We start from the raw sequence: 12,222 nt of genomic DNA on the forward strand, positions 1-12,222 counted from the left end.
TTTCCACAACTGTACAAATACCTGCTCCATCCAAATGATGCTGTTTGATAAGCTTCTCGCTTCCATGCTTCTGTGCTAACCTCCATAGCAGTGGTGGGCAACCCTGGTCCTTGAGGGCCTCATAGTCCTGCATGTTTTCCTTGTGTCCCAGCTCTAACATATCAGTTTAAATTCAATTGGCTTCAAAAGGTTATCAAGTTCTGCATAGTGACTCATAAATTTGAACCAGATATGTCACAGCAGAGAGTCAGAGACACATTGAAAACTTCCAGGACGAGGACCGAAGTTCCCCACCACTGCTCTACAAACCTTTTAGAACACCCTGGATGTCTGGATGGGGGAGTGGGAATAATTCTCAGTCTTGAGAAGATTGATAAATATGTTTATGCTCAGTACTTACAACTTAAATGGCATTCTGTTCTCTAATACTTAATAAATATGACCCCTGAGCTGTACACCAGTTCATGAGTGTCTCAAACAGCTTAGTGCTGCCATCTACTGTCTATGTGGCAAAGCCAAGATTTTAGTTCACATGGCAGCAAATCGAATAATTAAATCAACCTAAGGTAGAAAAAAAACAAAACTTTGAAATACATTTGATTCACACATATTCTTGTTGGTTATTTCTGTTTCCAAACCTGTCTAAATGATAAAAAAAAAAAAAAAACAAACAAACCCAGCAACTACAGACGATAATAGTTTTTTATATAACAAAATGGTTATGTAAAAGAAAAGATTTGGGTTGCCAAAGTACTTCTTTATTTAATTATTTGTTTATAAAAAGTAACTTTTTTTTTAATGCTGGTGTCAATTTCCGTTTGAAGCTACTGCACATGCGCATAACATACGCTGGCCCGTCGTCACCGGTAATGACGCAAAAGATGGCGTGCTCCGCCACCCGGCTAACTACACGCTGGTTTGCAGCATCGGTTTCTTCTGGACATCTCAGGCACTATTTACTCGTCATCCCTAAGAGACATGCGGGTGTTTGTCAAGCGACAGTCCGGCAGGTGCATCGGGGAAGGATAGAAGTGATTCTGAGCTCCTGGACTCGCGGATATGTGGTGACATTGACAGGACTGACAGGTTAGATAAGTTAGCCAACTTTTAGCAAAACATCACAGGAGTTTCTTGCATGGACACACCTTCTGATGTATGCCACTCCTGCAGGTTGTGCAGTAAATGTTATTTTGTGTAAACGCTGTGGCGTGTGACTGTAGATGGATAAAAGTCGCTGCAGTCCAAACTGGTCGCACAGACTGGTTAACCTTGGTTAAGGCTGATGTAATGACTGGAGGGGAAGAAAAACCCAGAGCAGCCTGCATCCACTTGTTTGGACCAGACCTGCTGGAAAACTGCTTTGCTCGGTTTGCCATGGTCAGAATCTTCTCACAAACTGGGGAGAAAAAATGAGTTTAATGAATACTTGGTAGCATCCTTTCCTTAAAACAGCGCTGACTTGTTTTGCATGAATTCTTGAATTGAGTTTTTGCTTCAAATTTAAGCCCCAGACTGCTTTTGAGTATGTTGAGTATGTCAGCAGATGGTTTATGAAATGTCTACTTTTTATAGTATATATACTCTATTTCTGAAGCTCACACTCTTACTGAAACATTGGATTACTGATAAAGTTGTAAACATGTTTCATTGTGACTGCTGCAATACATCCTTGACCAAAACACACCTAGGTTGTAACATTAAAGCAGTAGATTTGAGGTGACCCATTTCTAAATTCTTAAGAAATAACCCACGACTGTTCTTTACACAGCCACCATTACCAGGCTGGTTTTGTTCTGTTGCAACTAAATTACCTCCAACCTGGGCAGAAACCGATAAAGGTTTGGTAGACATGCAACGGTCGCTAAAACCTCCAGAAAGGTGTTAGGGTCTTTAACCTGTGGCTCCGGAGTCACAAATGACTCTTTAGACCTTCCACAATGGCTCCTGAAAACACTGGCTAAAAGGAAAATCTATTTTTCTCATCATTAGGCTGAAATTTCAGTGTTCCTTCCTTCCAAAAATATCTACATCCCATAGAAGAAAATCTATTCTCTTTTTGTAAGATGTTTATTTCTTTATCAGCCATCTAGCCATCCAGCCATGCTTAGTAGCTGCCATTTTTAACCGCTTAGTCAAATTAAAGCTGGGGTAGGTAATGTTTGGGAGCTAAGAAGATGTGAAAGGCACCCTGTCTTGGCTCCTCTGGTTTTGCTGCTTGCGTGATCCAAGGCTTTTTTCTTACTTCCGCCAAGGACTTCATGTTTTTATCGACGTTTATCTGTTTGCGTTCAAGATAACTCAAAAAGTTATTGACTGATTTTAATTCAATTTTCAGGAGTTGTTGGAAATGTGAAAAGTAAGAACAGATTTAATTTTGGTGGTGATCCAGATCACCATTTGGATTCACGAATTTTTTTAAAAAACCGTGGTGGAGGTTTGCGCTCTCCGAGTGCTTTTCTAGTTTGCAGCTTTTTCCACCAACAATTTTTTCTTTCTCGGCTGTTTAGCCAGAGGAGCCAAATAAATCGAGCCGGGTCGGGAAATCCTTTCTGCATTTTCTCAGCCATGAAGAATCTTACAAAATATAAGACATGAACAACTTCAATTCGGCCAGAATGTTTTGATTGGTCAGAGTTTTTACAGATTTACAGTAAACTGAGAGGTTTAACAACATTTCTTGTTGTTCATGATTTCAAAATGTATAGACTACTATTGGGGCGAGGAGCCAGTTCGCCTAGAGTAGAAAAAAAATGTCTGAGCAAGATTACCTATCCTTTTTTAAGGGTCACAGGAAAGCCTGAACCTATCTCAGCAATCACTGGGCGAAAGGCAGGGTACACCCTGGACAAGTCTCTGGTCCATTGCGGGGTTAAGTAAAAAATATTAATATATAAAATATATTTAATATATATATATATATTTTTTTTTATAAGGTTCAGTTTTCCTAAGTTAGATTACAGGTATAACTAGTCATGTTACACACCTGGTTCACATTTAATCTTTATGTTGACATGAATATTTTAGCATGTTTTTCTTCCTCCTGGAATTCAATGTCCTGTTTTTTTTCTGAAACATGAGAAAATAAGTTCTTATTATAATTATCATTGTTTTGTTCTTTTTCACAAATCTTTTTTTTTTTAGGTAAATATTTAATTCAAGACATAACACCTGAAAACTGATGTCTGGATTTCTAAGCACCCTTGAATATGTTAAAATATTGTCTTTCTACCAATCAGTAGTTTTGATCCCACAGTTTGCCTTTCATATGTGACAAGGAACGGCAACTAATCTTCAGTTTAATAAATCTATGACTAGACACACCCCCCTCTAAAAAAAAAAAACCCTATATTTGTACTTTAATATTAAAATATAACATCTTTCTGTTGTTGCTCATGTAATGTAGGAGCCTATTTTTCTTCATGCATTAGTCTGAAAAGTGTTGAACCATCAGTTGTAAATATGCAATCTCTTTGTTGAAGTCTTTTTTTGCATCTTTTTCTTCTACAGGAGTGAGATGTCTCCATGGAACAAGCTGCCGCTTTTTCCACTCCAGCTGCAAGCTGGCGAACAAACAGGACTTCTATGAAATCCTGGGTGTCTCTCGGACTGCCTCGCAGAAGGACATCAAGAAGGCTTACTATCAGGTCTTCACACACACATTTGTCTTACATCATGCTGATGTTTCTCTCAAGTGTGTGATTGTCATTTTTGAAAAGAACTGGAAAATGAACACTATGTTTGGTAGGAAATGGTGAGATGTAAAATTATCTGGAGCTTTTTGTTGAATAAATATCTTTAAATGTAAAAAAACAAAGCAAAACAAAACTTTTTTTTTCCTTTTTGAGTTTTAATGAATAAAATAATTGAATGCATTTTGTCTAGTTTTACTCACATTTTTATTGTTCTGCAGATGGCAAAGAAGTACCACCCAGACACCAACCCAGATGACCCAGAGGCCAAAGAGAAGTTTGCCAAGTTGGCTGAAGCATATGAGGTACAGAACAGACATGAGTTTTCTTTCTGCATCCATAGAAATGGTTTTATTATTACCAGAGCTGCAGGAGCAATGTGTTATTGATCTATTTTTAGGTGCTGAGCGATGACGTAAAGAGAAAGCAGTATGACACATACGGAGCGGCAGGTTTTGACCAGAACCGTGCTGGGGCTGGCCAGCAGCAGTACTACAGGGCAGGTGGGACACACATAGATCCGGAGGAGCTCTTCAGGAAGATCTTTGGAGAGTTTTCAGGAGGCATGGGCTTTGGAGATATCCACAGCATGTTTGACCAAAGGCCTGAGGTAAAACCTTACAGAGAACATTGTAGTTAAAACATAACATCTCTTCACATACGTCCTCACAGCAGAATTTTACATTACAAAACATTTTGCTTATTGATGAGTGCTTACATTGTAGTTATTGAATCAAGGGGAAAATTTGTGAAACATACCAGTAAAGTGTTGCAAGCTGTTGGGAAACAAATGCAAAAATTGATTTTGGTTAATAAATTTCCTGTTTTCCACAGTATGTGATGGAGCTGACGTTTTCTGAAGCGGCTAAAGGTGTGAATAAGGATCTGAGTGTAAACATTGATGACGACTGCCCAAGATGTTACGGAAAAGGCAATGAGCCGGGCACCAGGGTGTCCCAGTGTCATTACTGCAATGGCACAGGCATGGTTAGTTTTTTAGACTCTACTAAAGAAACTATCTGAAATTTTCACCTCAGGACCCTAACCCCACTTCTGTTTGTCATAATATATTTGTTCGTCTTGCTTCCTGAAGGAATCGGTCAACACAGGCCCTTTCATGATGCGTACCACATGCCGACGATGTGGTGGGAAAGGGTCTGTCATAATCACGCGCTGCGTTCTGTGTGGGGGGTCTGGCCAGACCAAGAAGAGACAGACAGTCACAGTGCCTGTGCCTGCTGGTCAGTCTTTTATCTGGAATCTCATCCTGGAAAAAAGAGAAAACAAGTTCTTAAATCTGTCCTAATCTATTGTAGTTATCACAGAAATTATCTCTTGGGATTATTGGCACATTCATTGTGCCAGATTTTGAATTTATACAAATTTGGTCGAACTATTTCTGTTTTGTGATGTTTTCTTGCAGGAGTGGATAATGGTCAGACAGTACGCATGTCTGTTGGATCAAAAGAAATCCTCATTACATTCAGGGTGAGTTTGATTTTAAAAATATTGACTAAACACTAAAACTAAATGCATTAATATGACTGACTTAATTTAATATAGAAACAACCCATGTATGCCTTTTTATATTTGCAATTTATACCACAGTTTTTCCCCTGCATGCACACAGATGACCCCATTAGGGGGGGGAATATGTGATTCGGTGTTTCACCCAAGAACAGTGCGAAGTATTATATTTGTAAGCATTCAAATGAACCTGGGTAGAGCAGAGTAGATGCTGGGAGATGAGTCAGCAGTTTGAGCACAATAACACAGGGAACAGATTAACAGAGGTGCAAATTTATAAACTATAATAAACCAAAATTAAGCACATAGTTATTGATGTTAGCAGCTGTAACTCAGGAGGAAGAAGAGTCAAAATTAGGCTTTCCCTGCCTACATGCTGAAGTGTTCTTGGGCAAAACACTGAACCCCAAGTAGTATGAGTGTGTGAACGGGTGAATGTACCATGTAGTGTAAAGTGCTTCGGATGGTCAGTATGACTGGAAAAGCGCTATAAAAGTACATGTCCATTTACCTACCCATGTAATTGCCTGCATCACACTAATGTGATCTGTAAGTGTTTGTTATATTTGAAATGTCCAGGTCCAGAAGAGTCCGGTGTTCAGACGAAATGGAGTTGATATCCACTCAGATGCCTTTATTTCCATAGCTCAGGCTATCCTGGGGGGCACAGCTACCACTCAGGGCCTCTATGACACCATCAGTATAATGGTGAGTAACTGGCAGGGTTTAGTCTTTTGATAGTAAATGTAATAGATGTCCAAATATAAGCAGTGATTGTTGATGCTGGAAATATGTTCAAGGAAGAGGACTTTAGATTTTTATTTCACAGACATATTAATTTAATTATTGTCTGGTTTTTGGTTTGATAATTAAACTTTATTGTCACCATTAGAATTGAAGCTTTCTTGCTTTGTTTTTCTACTACTAGTTTCAATATTTACAGTAAATGGTAGTAACATAATGTTCCTTATAAATAAGAACCAGTTCTAGGCATCCAAATTGGAGTATCAAACACCTGGACTGTAAGTTTTACAGTGTGCAACTCTGTGTTTTCAGATTCCATCTGGTTGCCAGGCTGATCAGGTGATTCGGCTGCAGGGGAAAGGCATTCGGAGGATGAACAGCTATAGTTATGGAGATCACTTTGTTCACATCAAGATCAAAGTGCCTAAGTAAGAGCCATACGCGAGCCTGTTTCAAAATGCTGTTCAGATTTCTGCAGTACATAAACTCACATGGACTTTCTTCTTTGGAAAGTCTGTTATTTAGCACCAATTTAGCCTGTTGTGACTGTAACATACTCAGATTGGTCTTTCCACGAATAATACATTATTTATTAATGTCTTGGACACTGTGTGAGTCACTAATTCAGTGATTCAGAGCTGATTATAATAATAGTAAAACATTAAATACTCTGACTTGTTTTAGTTACTGTTGTACTGCATGGACAGACCAGTACTTCATATTTAGTTAACTAGATTTTATAATATGCTGTGTGTTGGAAACAATTGCTTAACTCTGCTTATCTGTCAGTAACTATGGTCTGTTCTTCCTGCAGGAAGTTAACCCGAAGGCAACGCTCTTTGATTCTGAGTTATGCAGAGGAGGAGGCGGATGTTCAGGGTAGTGTCAATGGTGTTGACCCTTCAGCAGGTCAGAACTTCTGCTTAAACTGAAGTTTATTATTTTATCAAATCATTTTTTAGTTTTCAAACAGATATAAATTCTTTAAAAAATACCTTCATTAAGTCATGTCCAGCTTAATAGACATTTTTTTTTAACCAGAAAACATCATTTTGTTTTGTTATGAATGGTGTTTTGCTACGTTGTCGGTCCGTCAGCAGGCTGTTTAAAATGCACATATTTGTCCAGGAGGGGGCAGCAGGACTTCTGGTTCTGGTGCAAAGTCGACCACGTCAGAGGAAGACGGGCAGGATAAGCAGAAGGAGGAAGAAGGTTTCTTTTCCAAACTAAAGAAAATGTTTAGTTAACACTCAGTTACAGGTCAGAAATGTCAACAGCTAAACATTTTCTGATTAATTTCAGTTTTGCTCCATATCAACTAAAAAGCAAAAAGGAGCCCATTTATTTGCATGATGGTTGCTGTTTATTTGAATTTCTGTTTTACATTTTCAGACAAAAACAAAGCTGTAAAGGAAGAAAAGAAATACAGTAACGACCTCCACACCGCTTGGGACATTGGGAACAGGGACTGGAAGAACGAGACCGAGTGTTGGTGATGGTGTAGACACAGTAACATGTTGTTGAAGCTGAAGCTGAGAAACGAGCCAAGTGGACGCCAAGTTTATCCATACGTCCACTGACCCTTCACAACAGACACATGCCTGGCTGAGAAACTTAGTGTCTGCTTGAAGAAGTGACTTGCTGGTTTTCTCCCTGCTCATAGCGGCTGAAGCAGTGCTCCATAGAAAGTTACCAGCTATCAAAAATATTTTAGATGAAACCTACAGGTTGACGACAAATATTTAAGACTTAAGAGGATAAAACAGGCAGTAAAACTTTATTGCAGCCAGATGTGCATAAATTATTTGAATGGGATTATAACATAATATTGTCATTGATTCTTCTTCATGGATCGTGCAGTTTTTATTGTAATGTTCCAAGAAAGAATATAATTTGGTGAGAATAATATTTAACAACAACTAATCTTCAATATGTTCAAATAAATGGTTGAGATTGTTGTACAAACGCTTTGTGTGCCACAAGCTTTACAAAGACCTGAGTAGTGTTTAGCTCTCCTGTGAGCTGCAATGCAAGATAAAAAGAGGAGTTTGACAGGTGTCCGGTGTCTAACTGGGTGAAGTAGCCCAGAAGCATCTTAAGTGACATCCATACAAAAAAGTCCATAGAAATTTGATTCTTAAAAATTTATTTAAAAAAAAATCCTGTTTCATTTGTTGTCAATGTTAGTTTTTTTTTTTCTACAGGGAACGAGGTGACACTGGCGCACAGTTCTTGTAATCTGCGCTGGGATTCATGCAAACTATCAGGAAGATGAACATGAGGAATCCTTTTTCATGTTGAAACAAAATATTTGTCTTTTACTTTTTTGTTTTGTTGTGCAGTAGCTGCCAATCATGTTCAGTAATGTTTTTATGCACAATGCAGTTTATTTAGACAGAATAAGCAAAGTACCCAAGATGCATTTGTTGGAGCTTTGCCTCGGGAAGCAGCCATTGCAACAAAGATAAAGTGCTGTCAGAAGGTCTTTGCAGCTCTTAAGAAGGGTCTAATCGCAACCCCATGGGGACTGTTAATGAGGGTTCAGTACACTCACCTGATGGAGTATCAGGAATTAAGTTTCACATCTGTATCACACTGCTGGTATAATGTTTTCACACGGCACAGACTTGTATATGTCATCACATTTGAAGTGTTCACTTGAAATATTGTCTTGTTCAGTTTTAATCAGGCTTCATTGTGTTTTCACTGACTCCACATCCCTTCTGAAGGCGTTCAGAAATGTCACTGCTGGCTGTTTGTTTGGTGCACAAACAGATCAGATAATATTTATTTATCAGATGCTTAACCTGATCTATATGAAGGATTACTTTCCTGATCCATAGACAACCATTGCAACGACATGCAAAAATATGCAACAATACCACCACAATTTCTCTGGGTAGCATAAATAACATGGATGCTCTGATGTGTTTAGCATATTCTGTGCAGAGCAGCTCATCATGCAATGATAATTTTCTCAGATGATATTCATTTGAGCACATGTAAATATGGCAAATCATTTATTAATTAGTTGAATTTGGCTGTGAGGGTACTCATTTCGGCATTTCTTTTGTACATAATTCTAAAATTGGATTTTTTGTGCCTCATATCTTTATGAAAGGCAACACTATTTATATATTATCATTGCAACATTATGTTTGTATTTGTCATGAAGTACACATTTCTTACCAAGAAGTAAATGTTATATTAGAGGCTGAGTAAATATGCTAATGTCATTTCTGGACTGTCAGTCTGAAAACTTCAAAACTGTCATCAAGACATCTTCTGTGTTCTTGTATTCATTTATTAAACAGAATCCATCTTCTGCCTTTAGAAAATTCTGACATGCTTGTTCCTTTTTTGTCATGTTAAAGTTTTCTTTGCAACAGTGTAACAACTGTAGTGCATCAGTCAATTTTTGGCATGGATTCCTGTCATGTTGCTTTATTAGGCATCTACCTCTAAGTTCTTTAACTTGTTCAGTCTGACATTCTTGAGTTATTAGCTACAGCTGCACTCTACCACACGTGCTTCTTTTTACAGAAGCATACATAAATTAGTTACTTCTCCTGTATTTTCTTTTAAAAAAAATTTTATTTAAGTTTTTTGTACAATTGGTATCATTAATTGTCTTTGGCCAGAATTAATAAAAGTGTGACTAGAAAAAAGCCCAATAATCTCAACAGGGAAAAAAAGACTTGAAAGACTTGCCTTCAATAAGTCTATAAAGCTTTGATAATTAGAGCGGGTGCATTCACTATTGACTTCACTGTGCCCAAATGTTGATCAGGATTTTCCCACACTCATATTTCTTAACCGTTTGAATAACCAACCATTGGTAGCAAAATGAATGCTAATGAACTGGTCCCTTTCAGCAAAGACAATGGACTCACTGTTAGGACCACCTTATTTTATTTTACCAGCAAAGCTTAAAATCTTGTGATATTAAAAATCCCAACGAAAGAAAAACAAGATGTATGTTTACAGTCCAGTTAGGAATTGCAAATATAAAATGTAGGATCTGTTTTGCAGATATATGGACATGAATTTGTGCACAGAAGTAATTCCTACCCATTTAGACAATGGGAAGTTCGTAGAAGATGGTGAGTCCTTCACAGAGGTTTCGTTGTACATCACAGGCCATTATCAAACGGAGACTTAGAAGAATCACTGGTAAAGATCCTGCGCTTTATTTGAGACCACCAGAGCTTCTCACTTCTTCCGGGCTGCAGTCCTCGCCTGTGCCCTGTCTGTTACTGTTGTTAAGAAACAGAAGCTGAAGTGGAACTGCAGCACGTCGCAAACCTTTGACCAGAAGTGACCAGTGAGTCGTTGGAACAACCAAAACCCAGCAAGCCAGTGGTCCGTCAGCTTCAGCACCACGAATCCAGCACATGATAGCATCGCCAGCAAGAAGTATCTCCCTGACCGACCGTCCCCGTGGGTCAGATGCACACGAATTCCCTTGTACAGTGCCAAAAGCACGTGGCACCCCAGCGCCACCTCAAAGCCTTGCTCGTGAACCAGGGACAGGCCATAGCTGGCGACCGAACAAAGTTCGAACAGTGCCGCGCGCGACGCGTGCCACTTCGCTGGAAGGTGCTCTATGAAGTCAATCCACACAGGAACCCACGCAAAGATGGGCAATGTGAGCCACTGGTCGAGCACAGCAGGAGCGCGCCGCAGCGTGGTCAGACGTGTCCACTGAACAGGTGCGTAAAAGACGGCCATGAGGGCGAACACTTTTCTCATGTAGCGACCCTGTTCGGTTTCTTTGAGACCTTTATGCCACCACAACCAGTACAGTCCCACGTAGACGTAACCCAAATTAACCAGACAGTTACACGGCATCGCCAAGAAAGCAGGCATGTTATCGAGTCTTTTCTCTGCGTAATGCTCGTAAGTGAGGTCCACTTTAATTTTACTGAAAAGGCTCGTGTTCGCTAAAGCGACACAGAGGATGAAGGGCACCAGAACGTGAACCAGAGCTGTCATCATTTTCTATTTTATACAAACGTTTAGATGGCAGACAGCAAATCTGAAGAGGTTAAAACAGAATACCGATGTTTAGTTGTCAAACTTCAGTCCAAAGTCAGAACTGTATTTGTTTTTCCGGATTTTAGATTCACGTGGTCTTAAACGGACAGCGTGGATTGGCTGGGTGCTGCTCGTGCAGCCTCGCCTTCTTTTGTTAACTGTTGCATCAACGGTGACAAACATACAGTAGATGCATATGTATATGTGTATGTGTACATCTTTCTCTCTCTCTCTCTACGAGGTATTTTTTTCCTTTTGTTTATTCTTTTTTACGTTAATTTTCTGTCCCTCTTCTATCCTCTTCGGTCCAGTCCAGTAGTATTATGCTACTCTGTAATGCAAATAATTATTCAAAAAAAAAAAAAAAAAAAAAGAATCCAGAATATCAAGGGGATCATTATATCCATAAAGCTCCCCTTGGTAAAGTAGATTTGCTGAGCAGAACACAGCATCCAGCCCATTATTCTGCTTGCTTAAATGTTGGACAAGACAAACAAAACAAACAAACAAACAAACAAAACAACAGCAACAAAAAACAAACTAACAAACAAACAAAACAACAACGACAAAAAACAAACAAACAAAACAACAACAACAAAAAACAAACACAAGTTGAAAAGTAGTTTTCAAACAACTTGATACAGACAAGCTTCTCCATATTAGAGTTTTATGAAAGCAAGGATGAGATTTCAGTGATGTTTGTTGTTCATGCTGTACATGTTTTCCTGCTCCCAACACAGCTGAGTCAAAATAATGTGCCATTGTACAGAATTTCTTAGGCTTTTGGATCCATTTGAACCAGATGTGTTGGAGCAGGGACCCACTGAAAACGTGCAGGACTATGGCCCCTAAAGGCTGACTTTGGACACCTCTGTTTTATAGTATGCAACTGTGTTTTCTTTAGCCAGTTTTGTATTATCATGACTTGTTTGATCCTGATGGTTTTCAGTGAATTCAACATTCATTCAGTGTAGTTTTATCCTGAATACTTGAGTAGAAGAATAGTTAAGTAGAAGTTATATTTAATTTGGCAAAGAACACCAGTAATATTTTGAAGTTTAATATTTAAAAATATTATTTGAGAAAATTTGTGCAATTATTATCTATCACTTCTAATACCAAGTATTTGCAAATTTGAATATTCTGTACACACATTGCAAATGATTAAGGTATAAGTTGTGTAATGCTCTGCTGTTTAACCTTTGATCCTGAAATTCTTGATGAT

The 12,222-nt window shown here is 38.6% G+C and overlaps 2 protein-coding genes across 2 annotated transcripts; one reads left to right on the forward strand and one right to left on the reverse strand.

Annotated features, from left to right (window-relative positions):
• Positions 1–881: 881 nt before the first annotated feature.
• On the forward strand, positions 882–9,287 carry LOC306774427 (dnaJ homolog subfamily A member 3, mitochondrial-like; the record flags this gene model as incomplete). The annotated part of the gene is made up of 12 exons (XM_079264454.1): positions 882–1,086; positions 3,508–3,644; positions 3,911–3,994; positions 4,090–4,299; positions 4,524–4,676; positions 4,783–4,930; positions 5,113–5,177; positions 5,796–5,924; positions 6,273–6,388; positions 6,775–6,869; positions 7,089–7,220; positions 7,353–9,287. 11 exons carry the CDS (start codon positions 882–884, stop codon positions 7,205–7,207), a joined length of 1,461 nt encoding a protein of 486 aa, XP_079120580.1. The 3' UTR covers positions 7,208–7,220; positions 7,353–9,287.
• A 574-nt stretch (positions 9,288–9,861) lies between these two features.
• On the reverse strand, positions 9,862–11,075 carry tmem187 (transmembrane protein 187). Its single transcript, XM_079264424.1, has one exon. It carries the CDS (start codon positions 10,956–10,958, stop codon positions 10,173–10,175), a length of 786 nt encoding a protein of 261 aa, XP_079120550.1. The 5' UTR covers positions 10,959–11,075; the 3' UTR covers positions 9,862–10,172.
• Between the last annotated feature and the right edge of the window lie 1,147 nt (positions 11,076–12,222).

This window comes from Telmatherina bonti, assembly GCF_933228915.1.
Source record: "Telmatherina bonti genome assembly, chromosome: 3".
NCBI lineage: Eukaryota > Metazoa > Chordata > Actinopteri > Atheriniformes > Telmatherinidae > Telmatherina > Telmatherina bonti.

Coding starts and splice junctions, on each gene's coding strand:
- tmem187 (XM_079264424.1), bottom strand. CDS start 10,958: ATGATGACAGCTCTGGTTCACGTTCTGGTGCCCTTCATCCTCTGTGTC.